Source organism: Solea senegalensis, linkage group LG3 (assembly GCF_019176455.1).
Source record: "Solea senegalensis isolate Sse05_10M linkage group LG3, IFAPA_SoseM_1, whole genome shotgun sequence".
In the NCBI taxonomy this organism is placed as follows: Eukaryota; Metazoa; Chordata; class Actinopteri; order Pleuronectiformes; family Soleidae; genus Solea; species Solea senegalensis.
Window position 1 is genome coordinate 4384330 of NC_058023.1, and position 19763 is coordinate 4404092.

Here is a 19763-nt window from a genome sequence, read left to right on the forward strand (position 1 = left end):
CAACCTTCCAGTTGAGAGACCACTCGCCCTACCACTGAGCCACCATGACTCCATATTTACACCACACTTAAGTACTATTATAAAAAAAGTACTTTAATGTACATGAATCCTAAGTAACCTTAAAGTCATTAAATTCAGTTCATTGTCCTCACATGAGGCTGAACATGCAGATTTGGGGCCCCCTGGTGGCTGCTGTAAATATAATATTTGATCATTTATGGGACTTTTACTGGACAGAGTTTCTCTGCACCTGTTGTTGAATCTCCACCACAGAGTCTGAGTCCATATTGAGATGATGTGACTTAAAGGCACCAGTAGAGGGCGCTGTGTGTTTACAGATGACACAATGAGGCGATTGAATATGAGGAAACTGTCCACTTTTATGTTATTTTTTCCCCCCATTAAAATATTTTTTATAATATCATTACATCGTATTACAAAATTTTAACTATTTCAGATCATATATGTATATGTATACATATACATATACACACATATACAGAAATGTATTAAATTAAATTAAATTAAATTAAATTAAATTAAATACAATAGTTCTTATTTCATTTTGGTTGAAAAAATAAACTTTTTCGACGCTTTTTGCTTGTTTTTGTTACATTAAATTGAACAGTATGTCCACTGTGGTCAATAAATTAAAGTGGTCAAAGATGAAAACAAACAAACAAACAAACAAACTACAAATGAGTTATTTTAAAGTTTTAACTTCAAGATACCCCCCAGGATATTAATAAGACATCTAAATAAAAGCAAATAGAAATCGTCTTTGTCCTCTTTATTTATCCTGAAGATGACAAAGTCATCGAAATATAACTTCATTTGATAAACACAGACGAAAACATGGAGGCAAAGGAGGGAATTGTGACTATCGCGTGGACAGAGCAGATAGAAGAGGAGACTGATTGACACACCTGGTCATGTCCACGCAGGTGTTTTCAATCACCTGATGACGGAGATATTAAATCCGCTGCTTCCTCCTGCTCCTCCTCTTCTTCGTCTGACTTCTCCTCCAGCTGACGTCGGTTCAGCCACAGCGGAGCCGCAGAAACGAGAAAACGCGAAAAAAGGACACTGTTTAACTACAGAGAGCGTCCCTGAAAGAGGAAAGTTTTAGAAAAAGAAAGAAAGAACGAAAGAAAGAAAGAAAAAAAACTTTCGTGGCGTGTGACGTCAGACGCCGAAAAGGTGGACGCGTGCCGGAGCTTGTGTTTAAAAACGGAAAGAAGATTTAAGATGGCTGGTTCGACCTGGTCCAGATTGGTGACTCGTCCAGAACGGTGAGTAACCTTCTGTCAACTTAACACGACGCTGAAATTGGCATCCGGCCTTCTCCTTAATTAGCATTAAGGGGAAAGTTAAAAGGAAATTTAATGTGCAGTGCCACTGTTTGTCCACTGATTGTCTTTTTTTGGGACACTTCTTGATGTGAAAACATTTGAGACGTTTTGGGACGTATGACATTAACTTTGCTTGACTCCCACTATTGTATTTGTGAAACTTTTATTTTATTTGTGAAAATGCTAAAGGGGAAATTTCACCATTTTGTTTGATACCTAGACCTCATTAGACCAGGTCCTGATCAAAAAACACTGTACCTAGACTTCCCAAATCTGGACTGGATTATCCTACAGACCCTGTCTCTGATTTGTGAAACCTTTATTCTATTTGTGAAAATACAACAACGGCCCATTTCGCTAACTTTGCTTGACTCCCACTATTGTATTTGTGAATATGCTAAAGGGGAGATTTCACCGTTTTTGTTTCATACCTAGACAAAAACCACTATACCTAGACTTTGTTTAGATAGACTAGATTATCCTACACACCCTGAAGATTCATACAAATAATCTGATTTGTGAAATCTTTATTCTATTTGTGAAAATGCAATAAAGGCCCATTTCACTGTTTTTTTCAGCATATATGACACAGGTCTACACCAAAAACCACTGAACCTGGACTTCCCAAATCTGGACTAGATTATCCTATAGCCTACCAAACTTTTCCCAGTCTCTTGCCATGGATTATCGAACAGATGAGCACATTTCTGGCTGTTATATGTTAAATATAATGTCATTAAGTTGTAGGAAAACGTTAGGCTACATAAAACTTACCTGATTAGATTGTAGCACTCCAGTGTAGCAGTTTAGACAACCTTTGTAATTAGAGGTCAACTATAACCCCTCCCACTCAAAAAAAATGTTGCCAGGCAAATCCAAAAGTCCATCAAATTAAATACCCCACTGAGTATGGCCAATGTTAAGTAATTTATCTTTGAAATTATTTTTTAAATAGAGCTGGTTTGCTCTGGGATGCATTTTCAGCAGTGCATAACCAGAAATATTTGATATTAAAATAGCAGCAGTCACTGTAAGAAAAGATAATTTTTCTTCAAATGTAATAAATCAGGTTATTGTAGATAGAATAATATATTGAATATATAAAATATCAATATTGCCTAGTCAACAGATTAAAACCAGTACCTTTAAAATAGAATGTCAACATTTTTAACACCAAATTATGTTCATTTACTCATATTAAATATAAATTATGAAATGCTTTGAAATGCCATGTTGTCACTGTTTATTATTACATTGTCGACACATATTCTGACTATTTTGGTAATAAGTCATATGTAAAAGTTACAAAAAAAAGTTTATTGAAGTAATAGAAGTAATAGAAAAAGAGGAAAGCAAATGAAACACGCGTCTATACAGACTGCCCAACAAAGATTTATTCTCCAAAATATTTAGTACACTGTTAACACAGAAGTTTGTAACTGTTTCTGTAATAAATTCTCCATTGCCTACTTGCCCCCCAATGGGTGTCTCATTAGGTGTATGAATATAGTCTCGCTAAAGTCATACAATTTTGTTTAAATGATCTTTTTGTATTTTCACAAATAGAATAAAGGTTTCACAAATCAAAGACTGTGTTTTTATCAATCGTCAGGGTCTGTAGGATAATCTAGTCCAGATTTGGGAAGTCTAGGTACAGTGTTTTTTGATCAGGACCTGGTCTAATGAGGTCTAGGTATCAAACAAAATGGTGAAATCTCCCCTTTAGCATTTCCACAAATAAAATAAAAGTTTCACAAATACAATTGTGGGTGTCAAGCAAAGTTAATGTCATACCCAAAACGTCTAAAATGTTTTCAAACAGATAATCAGTGGACAAACAGTGACACTGCACATTCAGTAAATTTCCCCTTAACTTTCCCCATAAGTGCCGAATCGGAGGCTAACTTCAGTGTCGTCAACTTAACTGCGAGTCTGTTGGCTGAATTCTGCCTCAGTTTCCTCAATTAGCCTTAGCTCAGTAACATGGTCTGTCTCATTGGCAGATCAATTTTGATTTAAAGTTGACTTTATTTGCTCAAAATTAGCCTTAGCTCAGTAACATGGTCTGTCTCATTGGCAGATCAATTTTGATTTAAAGTTGACTTTATTTGCTCAAAATTAGCCTTAGCTCAGTGTAAGCCATGCTAAAAGGGTAATTGTAATTTATGAGGATTATTTACACTTGAAACTTTGAAATGTAAAATAATTACAGTTTACAATGTGAAGGAAAGTCTGGTATAACTATACTGAAGAAATGCATTTTCTGTTCATGCCTTCAGTATATTCCTTTATTGGTTATTGGCATAATTGTGTTAAATGACTTTGTTTACTTTTTATATGAATGTAACCAAAATAAAGATGATCATTCATAAGATGTGCTTCATTGTTTGCTTGATTTTTGTTTAATTTTAGCTTTAATATTTCCTCCAAATTAGCCTTAGCTCAGTGTTAGCCAAGCTGCACCCCATTGTCAGCTCAACTTTGGTTTAATGTTTAAAAGCTTTAAAAACAAGTTAAAATGGCCGCTGTGCTACATTAGACAAGGCAGCTTTATTTATATAGTGCATTTAATACACAAAGGCAACTCAATGTGCTTTGCATGAAACATACTTTTAACAGTAAGAATTGGGGAAATAATTGAATAAAAACAATTTAGAAATAAAAATAAAAACAATTGAATCAAACCAATATAGATATAAAAACAATTAAGAAATAAAAACAATTGAATAAAACAATTTGGAAATAAAAACAATTTAGAAATTAAAACAAAATACAGAAAAATAGTGTATTAGTAATGAGTTTGCTGCATAAAATAATGATTTGCTTCAAAATCATTAAAAGGACATACAGTGCAAATGAAAGATTAAAATTAAAGTGCTTTGAAAGAAGAGATGTGATTTTATCCTGGATTTAAAAATGTTCACAGTTGGGGCTGATTTCAGTTCTGCTTGTTCCAGTTGTGTGCAGCATAACTAAAAGCTCCTTCACTATGTTTAGTTTGAACTCTGGGCTCCACTATCTGACCTGAGTCAGTAGATCTCAGAGCTCCACTGGGTTTATGTTCTAACATGTCGTTCATGTATTCAGGACCTAAACCATTCAGTGATTTGTAGACCAGTAGCAGAACTTTAAAATCTCCTGACTGGGAGCCAGTGTAAAGACGTTAGAACTGGATTAACTCACTGTTGCATTGTCATTAGTATTGAGTGAGATTATTGTTTGTGTTAAAGGCAGATTCAGACTTGATATCAGATTTTAATGTCATTAAATAACTTTTTTTCCTTAAAGGAACAAACTTGTGCTTCCTGCTCGCGGAGACCAGGTCGGACTCGTCCATGCTTCATGACTGACTGTTTAAAAAATAAGGTGAGTGACACTTTTTTTAGAAACAATTTGCTACCTCAATCAAAACCTTTTGGAATTTTAATAAATGTGCATAATGTGAAAATAAGATGTGGTCCTTTATTTGTCCTGCAGTGGGGAGATTTACATTGTCACAGCAGCAAAGACAGTAAAGATAATAAATAATAAACATGCTAGGGCTGGGCGATATGGACTAAAAGTCATGTCGATATTTTTTAGCTGAATGGCGATACTCGATATATATCTCTATTTTTTTCTGTGATGTAATTGGAGTTTCCCCACATAGCATTTAAAATCAAATGTTTTCCAGAGGCAAACCTATTAAAAATAAACAGTCCATATTATATATATGTTATATACTGTATATATTATGTAAGTTTAAGCCACATGCCAACAGTAATTAATTCAATTCTGTTACAATTTTTAACAGAAATAATAATGGACTTACTGAAATTGATACAAACATGACTAATAAAATAAAAATTGTATCTGAAAATGAATGCTTAACTGGATTTGATTTTATTAATTAATAATTAATCTCAATTATTTAACATAGATATTTAACACAGCTTGTTGATATGATAATTAAATGATATCTTATATTTATTTTATTTATATTATATTATCAATATTGACAACTAGGGCTTCCATATGTCTAAAAGTGACTGACGGTAATGGAAAATAAGTCTAAACTCTAGTGTGTGAACTATGAACTGGCTAGTTTCCGCCAAAAATGCTGTAAAATACAAAATGTTGCTGTCAAAGAACTCAGGGATTTTATATATTGTCCAAGAAAATGACAACATTAAGTACTTTTATTATGATTAAAAAAAACAATTCCATTGAATATTAACTATGAATATGATTTTGGTCTCATTGCTATGCTTTCTATTTTGGTTTAAATGTCAAAGTTCAAATTTCTAACTCTTTTCGTATAGGTGGCTTACAAATGAAGCTAACTTATCATTATAATTAGTATTATGGTTAATATAGTAATCATACAATATTAAAATAAATCTGCAGACTCTAACATGATCAAATTATTAGGAACAATTAGGATGACACTCACTGTGCGCATGCTCAGTGAGTTAAATTAATTAATTAAATTAAAATTAATTTCCTGTCTGTACTTTTTCAGATGCTGTTTTAAGATCAAATATCTATGAATTATTAGAATCACTGTTTTGTAAGCTTAAAATGGAAATGGCTAACAAGTGTCAAACTATCAGTCAAGCTTGCTCACATGAGATGAAAACATGTTTGATACTTCATTTTTTTTTATATATGAATGTATTTTAAAAACTAATAATAATAATGTTTATTGATTGTTTTTTACTTGATGTAAGGCAACCTTGAGTGCCATGAAATGCGCCATCAAATAAAATTTATTATAATCATTTTCTTGCATTATAATGTGACGGCTTCACTTTTGTCATGTAGTATGAGAAAAAAGGGAAACATGAAATTAATAGTCACAATCACATGATTGATAAATGTTTTCCATTTTGATTGATTCATTATGTATATCTTACACATGTTACAACCGTCCCTATACACAAGGACGGTTACAGTGGAAGGACTCTATTAAAAATCAATTTGCATATTTCATAAAACAACATCAGTGTTTTACTTCAACAGTTGACAGATTGAAGTTCATAATAAAACAAATTGGTTATTCCAGTGTGAATGGTTTTTGATGTATTGTTAAATTGCAAAAAGTGTTAGAACTGTCCCTGGTCTCCCCTAGTTTAATAAATGCATTCAACATGTTTATATCTTCAACTCTAATTCACGTGTTCATCACATTTATCAGTAACTTCATGAACCGATAGTGAGGATAAGCATCAGTGGTGACCACTGCACTGGTCTCAGTGCATCACACTGTCACAGCTCCACAGTCCACACCATCATCTATGTCACAATGTCCGGGGCTGAACAAAGAGATAAAGTGCAGCATGGATTATAAGTTTGAAAATAAATGCTAATGAGCGACGAATAAATATCTAAAACCTGCATTTCCAAAAAAGTACAATATATAAAGATATTAACACTACGACTATAAAATTAAAAAAGAATGTACATCAGACAGTTTACAGAGAATATGTATGTGTATGTATATACATACATATGTGTATATATGTATGTCTATGTATATTTCTATGTATGTGTATATATGTATAAACAAAGATTGAACATGGGTTAAAATATAATTTTTTTTTTTAATTTGGCATAAGTTACTGAACAGATTAATAAACACAGTGTGTAATATTCAAGACAACATGTACACAAATGTTTTAAATTTTAATCTTTTCTTTTTTCATTTTTAAAATTTGAACTTATGTGCTCTTTTTTTCTCGTACAAATTCAGATTTGCACCAAAGTCCATGTTGTGAAATTGTAATTTTTAGCTAATGCTGAAACGAGAGCTGCTGCTCTACGGCTGCCTCCATTAGGTTTGTTAAGGAATTAGATTGGTGTCAATATTTTCAGGAAGCATACAACACTTTTTAAGAAGCAAAAAAATAGTCGATTTAATATAAAAATATTGTATTTCATTGTTTAAAAATACACTTGTTCTATGTGCTCAGTGATTTGTTTGCACTCCCTGGTTTGTTCTTTGCACCGTGTTTTTTTTGTTTGTGGGCGGGCCTTAGGAAGCTGCCTGCTGATTGGCTGGAGCGACAGCTCAATGGACCTGAAGTCATCACAGGCTTGGAGTCGCTGTCCGTCCGGAACTCGTTCCCCAAGTTTTCCCCATCAACATCTGACAAAATAATTGTAAATATCTAACGCAGGGGTGTGAAACATACGGCCTGGGGGCCAGAACTGGCCCGCCAGAGGGTCCAATCCCGGCCCACAGGATGAATTTGTTAAAATTTCACACTAATCTAAACGTAATGTCAAATGCTCCAGATACCTGTGACTAAATGTTTGTGCCCTTTATAGATCCAGTGTGCTGTGTAAATAGTAAATTTAGTCATATTGTTGAAATTGCACTTATATTTCTCAAGAAATGTCATGTTTTGTAAAACTATCCTTCATTAAATGTAAAACAAAGGAGTTCTTGTTAATAAGTTATTATTCTATTTTGCTATTTTTACTGGCCCCCTTGAGATCAAATTGTGCTGGATGTGGCCCCTAAACAAAAATGAGTTTGACACCCCTGATCTAACGTTTTATAATCTGGCTAACGTTAGATTCTTACAGTTATTTTGTCACATGTCGACGGAACGTGTTTCAGACGAACGGCTGCTTCAAGCCTGTGCAGACTTCAGGTCCATCGAGCTGTCGCTGCAAAACTCCAGCCAATCAGCAGGCAGCTTCCTAAGGCCCGCCCACAAACAAAAAAACCACGGTGCAATGAATAAACCAGGGAGCGCAAAGAACAAGTGTATTTTTAAACCATCAAATACAATATTTTTGAAGTATTAAATCGACTATTTTTTGATTCTTAAAGTTTTGTATGCTTCGTGTAAAGTGTTTGAAAATATTGACACAAATCTAATTCCATAACAAACCTAATGAGGCAGCCGTAGAGCAGCAGCTCGTTTGCCCGCAAAGAACAAGTGTATTTTTTCAAACAATCAAATACAATATTTTTGAATGATTAAATTGAGTATTTTTTTTGCTTTACGAAAAGTGTTTGGAAATATTGACAACTCCAATTCCATAGTATGTTTGCATGTGACTTCATGCACCAAAATTTGCACGTGCGTCACAAAACAACACAAGAATTTTGTGTCGTAGTTTTTTCTACGGACTTTGGAGTGAGAGAGCGCACAAAAAACCCTGTTTTAAAATGGCGGTCAAACACACATATAAAGCATTAAGATACATAGATTTTGTCTGCTCCTCAAATTCACTTTCCAGAACACCTGAACTAGTTTAACTCCTGACACGGCAGGAACTTCGTCATTGACGGGTTCGAGACTGGACTCTAAAACTGTTCTTTTTCTCCCTTTTTCAGGTTGAGCTTCTTGAAGATCTTCCAACAGTAGGTGTCAAGCATTTCAATTCTGGGTGGCCGCCGTGTCCCCACTCTTTTGCTTGGCCGCCGTGCCCGTGTCTATCCAGCTTTCCTACAATGTACTGAAACCATCTTTACGTCCAACATGGCCACGTTCTTTCACCTCTCCTCCTTTCCAATATCAAATAGCTCAGGGTTGTACATGGAGCGTTAGCTACAGAGACGGTGGTTTGTTAATCTGGTCCTCTCTAGTTTATATTTTTGCCGTACTGCTGAGTGATTTGTAAGAATGAGGTGTTTTTGAGGCTCTTCAGCAGCTTGTCTTTGAATGAATGCTGATCCTGGTGTTGAATGGGATTGAGAATAGGATTCTGCTCAGCAGTGCCCGTTGAGATATGGTTTGCCGTATTGGACCGCACTAACATTTCCTTTTTAGGTCTACCAACGAGTGGTAAGTCCAATTATTTCTTTTTTGGGAGGCTACCTTCTCGGCCTCCTTTTTTTTATTTTGCAGAGTAGGGGAATAAAAACAAAATTTGTGTGGTTTGTGTGATCTTGTGAAAGTCTTCAGCACTTGGTTGTCGGCAAGTGACATGCTAGTGCAGTTGCCCACAGATAATTACTGAGGACTACTATCCCCTTCATTCAAGCTCTACGTTCCCTTTCTTTCCTTGAGAGGATTCACCCAGAGAAATTGTCGTAAATCTCTCTGCGTGAATCTACCGCGCATTTTCTCGGCCGCCGTGCCGGTCTGTCCTGGCCGACTGTGCCATTCATCCGTTTAAAGTAGGAGAGCAGGGGTTTTTTTTATTTTCCTTGATGTTTGCCCATGACCTGACGTTGGAGGACCAGATGTTAGATCAGGTTTAAATGGATTTTGTGCCGTTGATGCATGTAGATGGAGGCCTTAGTGTCACGAGGCTTAGCTATTTCTGTCAAATATGTCATAACTGTGCAACTACATGGCAGCTGTGCCTTTTTCCCCTTTTCCCCCCACGTGGCCATTAATTAACAGTTAGCCCTAAACACGTGTCCATCCTTACATTTTAACCTAAAAATAGATTTTAGTGATCTGCACACACAGTTTATCTACACACTTCTGTAAAACTATACGTCCCATAAGACAAGTCGGTTATGACGGCCGCCGTTGGTCCTCATGGCCTATTTGTATTATTGTACGTCCCATAATGCAAGTCGGTAATGACGGCCGCCGTGCCCTCATGGCCTATTTGCATTATGTTTCTCCACTACACCCACCCAACCACCCCCCCATCCCCCCACCCCATCACTTTGCGCGTTTAGACACTTTACATACTGGATCATGGGTGCCTCAGCATCCATGCACGGTAGGTGTACGGTAGGTGAAATAACCTTTTCCTTTTCAGATTCTGCCAACAGAGGGGACCATCCAACATCACTGCATGCCCTTAAAATTAAAAATTGCGATTTAGTTGCCTTAAAAATAATAACTCCCTTTCAAACTGTTCTTGCTCGGCTTCTGTGCCAGTCTATCGTTTCTGATCAGTTTTTTTCCTACTTTTTCCCGCTGACTGGATTGAGTGTGTGTGTGTGTGATGACTGACGTTATACTGACCCTTAGACCTAGTTTAGGAAAATGTATTTGACTTTAGTTGACCAAAAGGTGCCCACAATTAGGCAAAATGCACCTGTAGACTAATGATCGTATTATAACTTTAAAATAGGTAAAAGTATAAAGGCCTTTTGCGATGTGCATTTTGAAGTGTCCAATCAATTTATAGTAATTTAGCATCTAAGCATTTAGAATGACTGACACAATGACTTTAAACAAATTCATTGATTTGATTTGCATCGCTGTTTAGTGTAAAGGCCTTTATTTGCACATGTCTGTCTCTGTTTTTCCTGTCTTGGTGTCTGTCTCCATCTGATGTGTCTTGGTGTCGGTCTGTCTGTCTTGGTGTCTGGCTCTATCTGGTCTCTGTCTGTCTTAGCGTCTTTCTACTGTTTTGTTTCTCCTGTCTTTGTCTGTTTGTCTTGTCTGTCTTTGTTTGTCTTGGTGTCTGTTTGTCTTGTTGTCTGTCTTTGTCTGTTTGTCTTGGTGTCTGTCTGTATGTCTTGTCTGTCTTTGTCTGTTTGTCTTGTCTGTCTCTGTCTGTTCTAGGTCTATTTGTCTGTCTCCATCTGGTCTGTCTTGGTATCGGTCTATGGGATTTAGCCAGGATCTCAATCTGTGATTTCTTCAGGAATTTCAGGTACCTTATTTTTAACGGCTTTACATTGGTCTTGCAACTATTGTACTGATAATTTTGACTTAGCCTGTTAACAAACCTAGCTTGTCTAAAGTTTGGTTCCAAAGTGCTGTAAATATAGTATAATTTTTTTATTACAATCAGCCAGAGGAGTTATTACTTTATCAACTTGTAATTGCTTTAATCATAACTACTATTATTGTTCTTGATTTGATTAAGAAGCTAAACTTATTTTTAGGTGGTCACATTATGTTTTAGGTGTTCTTCAGCCCATGGGTAATGTTATGAAATACTTTATCTTTATTTTTTTTTATATCCATTCAAGCAGGCTTCATTTCTAATGCAAAAATGTTATGTGCTACCATCAACTTTGGTAGTTTATCCATCACCACCTAAACTGAAATGTCATTAACTGTAATTCTACATTGATGCTGACTTGTCTCGCTCTGCCAAGTTTAGTTCCCACTAAAGGCTCAAGATGAACCTTCCGTGTTCATAGTGTCTTTTTGCGCGTTATGTTGGGAGGCCTCCCAGCAGGGGATTTTAATCTTCCCCTGCTCAACCATGTGTTACTCGTATCTTGTAGGGACACAGGAATATCCTGGACAATTTCCTACATGGGATTGTCCTCATTAGGTAGGTTGCAGGATTAGAGCGCGTTAAGGTTCTTTAGGGGGAAACAAACCTGGCGGCGAGACAACGCAGATTATTTAATTTAAGATTATGCCAATTTTGAGAACTTTGTTTTATGTTAAGTAAAATGTTTAATTAAAATGAAACCTTATTCTGTGGGCTGAATTTCACACGTCATGATCAGACAATTTAGCTTAATGTTGATTCTGTCAAAGTATCCTCTTGTGGCAGGATTTAGCAGCTGCATCATAAGAATTTATGTTCGTAGTTGGTGACTTATTTCTTGGGTTCGTTGTCTTTGTGGTTAACCTTGATCATGTAAACATTGTAAACTTAAGTTGTGTTTTGCCTCTTATTTAAGTTGGCAACTGGTGGAAATGATAGGACTTTATTGTTTGCTCACAGTAGAGTTGTTGTGTTTTGATAGCATAGGGGATGCTAGACTTGCAATTTCAGTGTCTGTAGTTAACTTATCCATGTCTTTCTTTCACATTTAAAGTTTGGCATTGACGGCTGCTGAGTTTCCCAGTATAGGCAGCTTGTGACGTCATGAGGATGATGCTTAATCCCAATGTCTTGGTTGGCTGTCTGGAAAAACTGCAGATCTCCCAGATGCTCAGGTAAAGTTCCTTTTCTGATTCTCTAGCCTTGCCACAGTTTCTCTGATTGAACCCTCATTTTGCTAAGCATGTAATCAATGCCACTTTCCTGTCCTTAGATCTCATTTTCTCTCCCTGCTGCCTTCCAACACTCACTGCTGCCGTCGTCATCTCTGCTAAAGGGAGCTGTATCCTGACTCGCTGCATTGTCATGTGTTAGGTAAGATGTGCCACGGGACTACTGACAAAGTGGACACTTTAAAATGCTTAATCTAATTTACCCTAATGCTTCATCAGTTTACAAGACCAAAAAATAATTTAACTTGACATTCTTGGGGTCAGTAACCTGACCTCTAAACCTCCGAGAAACCATGCAAAAGATCGCAAGCTCTTTTGCTTGGTGTCAATATTTGAGCAAATTTATTGCTCAATTTGTAAATCGGTCAGGATTTAATGAGCTGGTTCTCCTTCACACAACAGAGAACAAGGTAAATTGAGTCGACTCCTAAGATGGTAAGGCGTTTCGTCCTTCCCCTTCTTCTCTGTGTGTGAGGAAATCTGCCCACAAATCCTGACTGAGTGGCATACCATGCCTGTGCCGTTTCCAAAATCAGACAAGGATCCATCTGGTTTTGTGACTCAGCCCGACATGATATGCATTGATCTTAGGCCAAATCAATTGGTATGGACATGTTTGTCAATCACCTGTAGACAAAGTGAAGCATTGGGTCTAATTTGGGTTGAGCATTTTCAGGTGTCTGCTTTGTCAGTAGTCTAATGACACATCTTACCCAACACATGTAAATGTAGTGAATCAAGATACAGCTCCCTCTAGCTGAGGTGACGACAGCAGCAGTGGATGTTGGAAGGCTGCAGGGAGAGACGATGAGATCCAAGGACAGGAATGTAGACTTGATTTCATGCTTGGCAAAATGAGGGTTCAAGCAGAGAAACTTGTGGCCAGGCTTCAGTATCGAAGAAGGAACTTTGTCTGGGCAACTGGGAGATTTGCAGTTCTTCAGGCAGCCAACCAAGTCACTGGGCTTAGCGTCATCTCAAATGGCTTGCAAACTGAGGCAGAGAATAGAGAGGTATTGGTTTGATTTCATCAAATCTTCTGGTCTGTTGAATTATGGTCGGTGGTGGAGGTAGTTTGGTAAACTGTCAGTGTAGAACAGGAAAGGCAGGGAGAGACTGGGGTGCCCTCACTGGATGAAGACCTGTCACACTTGACCCGGTGAGCTACCTGAAGATTTGTATCATTTGTTTGCCTTTTTTTTCTGGTGACTTATCAAATTCTAACCTTTTTTTCCACCAGATTACTCCATGTTGGACACCATGACCTGGAGAATTCCCGACCTGGATGGCTTCGGTGAGGATGACACCTCTTGGCTCACTTGTTTAATCCACATTTACTTTATACCAAAGTATTTCAACTTTATTTTCAGATGTTGGACCAACGACACTCTGCCCAGCAGACTCATCCAACCCAGGACCCCCTGCCACACATCACATTTTTCAGCCTGTATTTGTTACCCCTTTTTATAAAAGTAAAAATAATTTATCTTAACTTGATGGTTGACTTGTAGTTTTTGTGATAAATGTGCTTATTTCGAACAAATTCTTTGAACTTAAAGATGTGGAATTCTTTCAAAAGAAATTGCATTAACATGTTAACGTAAGACTTGGTAACCTTGACTAACCTTGCCTCTGCCAAGTGTCGGTTAGATGTTAACCAGATAACTCAAACCAGATATCCCTAGTTGTCTCAAAACCCTTTAAGGCCCTTGTATTACTACCAGTTAATGGGTTCAAGGGTTAATGACCTTTGAACTCTGAATACCAACTTGATGGTCTATTAGGATTTAGGATAGAAATTGTGTTGACCATGAGGTGCAATTTACTGCTTGACTTTGAATCAAACAGACATATAATAACAGATTTGGTTAACTGCTAGATTATCTTGCATTTTAAACTGATTTCATAGAGTTCAGTCCACCTTCCAATTAAAAAGATGGTGGCTCTGAGGGAAATCCACTTTAACTGTCCCTCTAAAGTCATCCTCACCTTCAGGGAGAAGTTCTAGGAGAGAGGGATGCCATTTTTTTGGAGAAAAGAGCATCACCAACAGGCCCTCTTGTTTCATCTTCTACCCCAGCCATAGTTTTCAGACGAACAAGGACAATGGCGTCCTCCTAGCTTCCTACAGTCTGTGATGAATCCATTCTCTTCCTTGGAGTAAATGAAGACCTGAAAGAGCTGGTTCTGAGGGATCTGACAGATCCATGGCGACTTGGCGATCTGTACACAGGGATGATTATAAAGAAGTGGATCCTCACAACCTGTCTGACAACGCTTTCTTTGCACCCTACCAAACCAAGGAGCTCTTTAACAGTGAAGGCTTTCACTTTGTGAATACATTGACTTTCTTCATGACTGGATTGAGACAGCAAAGAAAACTGCGATCAGAGCCGTGACAGAACCTGCTACAACCCAGAACTGAGAGAAGCTCTAAAGTGAATTGTTAGTGTCACATAATCAGAACTTCCTCTTTCAGCTTCTCCTTTGAGTGGTTGCCATAGCAGATCATCTTGCCTCCATCTTGCCCTATCCCTTGTGTCCTCTTCTGCCAAAGAATAATCCCAAATCCTCACATTGGAGAATTTTGAACCATCAATAATTACACAACAATCGCAGGTTTCCTTTTGATGAATTCATGGTGCGGTTTATCATTTTAAAGAGACACAGATTATTATGATTACAAGAATTTCTACCTGAACTCTCTACCAAATTATGAGATTCTGAAAGATTCACACCTAGTGTTGTGATGAAAATCTATTGAGCAGTTTAGTTATTGAGCAAATGTTTTTTCTTTACACACTATGAAAAACTTAAAATGAATAAGCCCAGGTAGTAAGTAAGTAGTGTCAGGACTCTTCCAAATCACTTAAATCTGTGTTGTCACAAGAGCTGGAATATCATGTTTACTAATCCAGTGGTTAAGTTGCAATCCACATTTTTTAAACTCCTTATGTTTATTTAACAACTGTATACTGTGGATAAGTGCCATATGCAGAGCAGAGTAAGAACAGTCCAGTTCTGCTACCCACTCATTTTTGGTCCCACTTTTGGCCGCAACCCACTTTTGGCCACAACCCACCAAAAAGCAGAACTTCTGAAAGGTTCAAGACAGTTGTTGAGGCGTATTATACTTCAAACACAAGGTTACTGGACATAAAAAATGCATCAAGGTTTTGACGGGTGTCTTTGGTGTCTTCAGTATGTTTGGACTTCTTGTTGAGCCACTTCTAGAAGGATCTGGAGCTTCTTGCTGCAGTAGTCTGTGAAATGTTGACAAGAGTCTGATCATTCTGTGAACTGTGTCGGCCTTAAGCTTTGGGTTCAAACAATAGTCCATTATGTGGTTTGAAGTTTGACAGCGTTCTTTCCTTAGGTCCAGGTAAAACTGGTATAAACCCAAGGCGATCAGGGTCTTTGTTCTAATTCTAGCGTGAGATGCTACTAGTTTCTTGGCAACCCAGACGCCTGGATCATATGTTGCACGATTCTTCAAACCTAGCTAAAAAACACCTAGCTATCATTCGGAAAAAGATGGTTTTTACTTATAACGACAATGTTCTCATCTACTGTACAAAACAATGTCTCCCACACTAAACACACATCTCTTTGCATCTCGTGCATTTATCTTGCCATATTTTTTGCTCATATCAATATCAGGTACATCTTGCTCGTACCGGGTTGGACTGTCTTTTACCTTCAGAACGACATTAATTCTTCGTCGCAGGTATTCAACAATGTGGTGGAAACATTACTCAATGATTCTGGTCCATATTTACATGAATGCATCAAGCATCTGTTGCACGTCTCTTACGCAAATCTTCCGTTTCACCACATGGCCAATGTGGTCGATTGGGATCTAGTGACTGAGGAAGCCTTAAGTACACTGAATATTCAAGAAACCAGTTTGAGAGGATTTAAGTTTTGTCCTGCAGGCATGTAGTTGGCCGATTTAGATATTTCTATTAACAAGCAGTCACGTGACTAATGTGAAACAATTTACTGAAGCATGAAACTCTAACACTAGTTCTAACAAACTTGACTTACTGAATGTGCGTGTAAATCTTTTGGGCAAGCAGGGGCGGTGGATGGTCACATAGTAAACTGGGAGTCCGGAGAGTGTGAGAGCCAAGCTGCAGCCTGTGTTGAAGAGGTCCGAGTATAGAGACATGCCCACAATGAAGAAAGAAACCACCGTGAAGGTGACTGTGATGACCACGGGAACCTTTTGGAGTGTCGGGGAGAGAGTGTTTTTTAAAAGTCTGTAGTTCAGCACAGTAACTTTTCAGATAAGCTTACCTTGAAAGGTCTTGGGAGGTCAGGGAATCGATAGCGATGAATGAGCATTCCCAACGTTGACAAGGCGATGAAGAACCAGCGAGAAAAGGAGGCAAAGTTCAAAAGCTGGTAGATTTCACCTTTCAAGATCATCACCACTGCAAAGGGGAACTGGAGACACATATTATCTATTCTAATTAGACCATATAGAGTGTTGCCATCAACTGGTATCAACAAGCCCAAGGTACATTTGAGTCACTCCGAGTTACGACTTCTGGCTTATGTAAACGGAACCCACCATAAGTTAACAAATTCAACAATTTGGTTAAAACCCAAGAGACCATGGGACCCCCCTACCAAGACCCAGTAACACTAGCCTGTTTGGTTTCTGTCTTTTTTTGCCTGTGTGCTTCAATAAATTCTCTTTGATGCCGGTTGAAAGTACTTCACCTGAAACAGTACAGCAGGCAAAGGAGTGCGTCTACGGATGTGGATCATGGAAAAGATTGCCGGCCAGTGGCCTTCCCTGCCTGCCACAAATAACACCCTGCACCACAGTGATTTACAGTCAGTTTGATGTCACATTACCAGCACAATAATAAACCTTTATATAGCTGAAGGTACCTGGGTGATCCAAACGTGCCACCGTTGAGCGCCCCGAGGCACGACAGGGCCACAAGAACCGGAATCACGGGCGCAAACGACTGGATGGATTGGTTAGCAAACGTCTGTAGGTGAAACGGATCAGATCAGTGCTTTAGTATCAGCACAACACATACCAGTTTCCTCCAATTTAGCCTTTTAATGCCACCTCATTTTGTGTTTTTTCAGTGTTAACACTTAACCACAGCCACTGCGTCAGACATCAAGAGTTGAGCAGGTGTCATCACGGTGTAGTACGCCACATTAATAAGCACATAAAGAACTGTCACTGTCACCATGGAGAAAATGATAGCCAGAGGGATGATTCTGAATGACACAGAACACACAGAGAAATTAAAAAAAGTGCTTTTCATAAAAGGACGTACTGAAATTGAGAACTTGCCTGTTTGGGTTAATGACCTCCTCTGTGACGCAGTTCAGATAAAACCTGAAGGGGAAAATTAAGAAAAAAAACTTTGCACCGCCATGCATGTGGATAGGTCAACTGGAGACATGTAGAATATGAGTGTAAATGATTGTGGATTGGCTCAAGCTCCTCCAGCGACTATCAGCAGGATAAGCGGTAGAAAATGAATGACTGAATGTATGATTATTAACACTTGCCAGTCACTTCATTATTTATAGCTGATCTCCTTCAAGGTTTGACATGTTTTGTGTTCAGAGTTGTTTCAAACCCGTCCGGCCATTCACACAACCATTTACTCTCAGACGCACCTATGATCACATTAAAGTGTCCAGTTAATCTCATCCCCAATCTCCATGTCTTTGGACTGTGGGTGGAATACATTGGCGGGTGAATGTATGAAAAGATGGTCTGTGTGAAGACCAGAAGAATAAAGCCTCAGTGTTTGAAGTGTTTACCATCCACCATAGGCATAGAGACCATTATAGAACGCGAGTGGCAACTTAGTCAACGTCAACAACTCGGCTTCGAGGTCATTCTGGAAATTTTCCGTCTTTCCTGCAAAGAACGAGACACGGTGAGAAAGTAAATATGCCAACAGCTCAAAAGCCACCTGTGTCTTCAGAGGAAACACCCTCTCACCTTTCCCCAAGGCAATCAAGCCGGGGACGATGATGAGGACCACAGCAAACATTTTAACAGCAGTCAAGAAGACCTGGATGCGAGAGGTCAAGGTCACACTCCAGCTGTTGACTGCTATGACGAATGCTGCAGAGACGAAAAGAAGCACTGAAAGTAATTAAATGAAGAGTTCACTCCCATTTTGACGCCTCCGTATTGACCGGCGCCAAATCAGTTGCACTCGGACATTAACCAAAGACACCTGCAACCAGATTTCTATTGAACAATACCATCTGTCAGTCACAATGGTGTCCATTCATTCATTGTCTACTTCTTTATTCGCCACATGAGGGTTGTTGGGCAGCTGGAGCCAATTTCTGTGACCCCCCCCCCTCAAAAAAACAACCAGAACTTAGTGTAGTTGATATGCCAGGCCTGTATGTGGCACTGTAATGTCTTAGGATTAGCTGATCTTTCCTCACACGGCGTCCATTTGTATGTACATTGAACTAGGTGGGCTCACAGAACAGTACAGTGGCATTGTGGGTAGCAAAGAGGAAAAGAACGTAAATCCACTCACTCACTCCGAGGACACCGACGAGTTTGATGAGCACCGTAGGAGCAGCACATGGCGCAAAGAACGGCTCCACGATGTAGCGGCCAAACGCCAGGGACCCGTAGGCAATCACAGCTGGTCTGCAGGAAGACCACAATGTTTGTGAAGTTGTGTTTGGCTATTTTATTCTAACTACAGCCACAACAAAATGTTTCTTATAAACTTACCTGATGAATATGAAATCTGCCCAGAGTCGTAGGAAGGCAGGCACCGGCCCCAGTAGCTCCAGCAGATACGTGTACTGGCCTCCTGACTTTGTAAACGTGGTTCCCAGTTCAGCGAAACACAAAGCTCCTATTGGAAGAAACACAAGAGCAGGATTCGTCGGGAATTAAGATGGAAAGTTTCTTTGTTTACGTTTGGTTCAAATGCTTCTTCTCTTCTTTATGCCCCAAACTCTTTTACCGAACAACGAGATGATTCCACTCAGCGCCCACACCAGCAGAGACAGACCCACACTCCCGCTGTTCATCAGGACTCCCTTGGGTGAGATGAAGATGCCACTGCCCACCACTGTCCCGACGATGAAGGATATGGCCGGCAGCAGGCCGATCTTCCTCCGCAGCTGCACCGCCTCCTCTTCCACCTTCTCCTTCCCATCACCGCCCTTCGCCGTCCTCGCCTGTGTCCGGTGCATTTCTGCAAACACACCAACACTCCGACTGTCGGAGGGAACCACAACCTACCAATTACCTGCTTAGGTCCAAAGACGAGAAGATGGAAATATGTGACATTTCTGCAGTAGCATATCGACAGAGTATTTAACACGCTGAGATGAGCAGAGGGGCAGGAGATGTTTCACAGTTGTCTCTAATAATGTTTGCTTTCCTAAAACCACAAAGAATCCATCTGCATATGGAATCACAAAACCGCTCCCTCAGTTCAAATACAATAGTGCTCTATAGGCGTGTGGAAACTTGTGTAATTCTATATAATTGCGAGATTCTAATGAGTTAAACCCA

At 38.7% G+C, this 19763-nt stretch overlaps 1 protein-coding gene and 2 long non-coding RNA genes across 3 annotated transcripts; 2 read left to right on the plus strand and 1 right to left on the minus strand.

Annotated features, from left to right (window-relative positions):
• The first annotated feature begins 1272 nt into the window (after positions 1-1272).
• LOC122767108 lies at positions 1273-9190 on the plus strand. The gene is made up of 3 exons (XR_006360167.1): positions 1273-1292; positions 4641-4718; positions 8683-9190. It is a non-coding gene; the product is annotated as an uncharacterized LOC122767108 (long non-coding RNA).
• A 3896-nt stretch (positions 9191-13086) lies between these two features.
• On the plus strand, positions 13087-13712 carry LOC122767247. The gene is made up of 3 exons (XR_006360189.1): positions 13087-13379; positions 13461-13514; positions 13591-13712. It is a non-coding gene; the product is annotated as an uncharacterized LOC122767247 (long non-coding RNA).
• Positions 13713-14867: 1155 nt separating this feature from the next.
• Positions 14868-19472, minus strand: LOC122766934 (cystine/glutamate transporter-like). Its single transcript, XM_044022198.1, has 12 exons — positions 19207-19472; positions 18969-19095; positions 18766-18881; positions 18207-18332; positions 18023-18122; positions 17544-17588; positions 17344-17467; positions 17123-17226; positions 16949-17045; positions 16520-16669; positions 16268-16445; positions 14868-15483 (listed from the first exon to the last, which is right to left on the minus strand). The coding sequence occupies exons 1-12, from the start codon at positions 19436-19438 to the stop codon at positions 15419-15421; spliced, it is 1464 nt and encodes a 487-aa protein (XP_043878133.1). The 5' UTR covers positions 19439-19472; the 3' UTR covers positions 14868-15418.
• Positions 19473-19763: the final 291 nt, after the last annotated feature.

Bases quoted from the DNA above. Each gene is read 5' to 3' on its own strand.
- LOC122766934 (XM_044022198.1), bottom strand. From the start codon at position 19,438: ATGCACCGGACACAGGCGAGGACGGCGAAGGGCGGTGATGGGAAGGAG. The intron at 17,227-17,343 runs GTTAAGTGTTAA...TTTCACCTACAG, and splicing joins TGTCTGACGCAGTGGCTGTG to ACGTTTGCTAACCAATCCAT. The intron at 16,446-16,519 runs GTAAGCTTATCT...ACACTCCAAAAG, and splicing joins ACCTCCCAAGACCTTTCAAG to GTTCCCGTGGTCATCACAGT.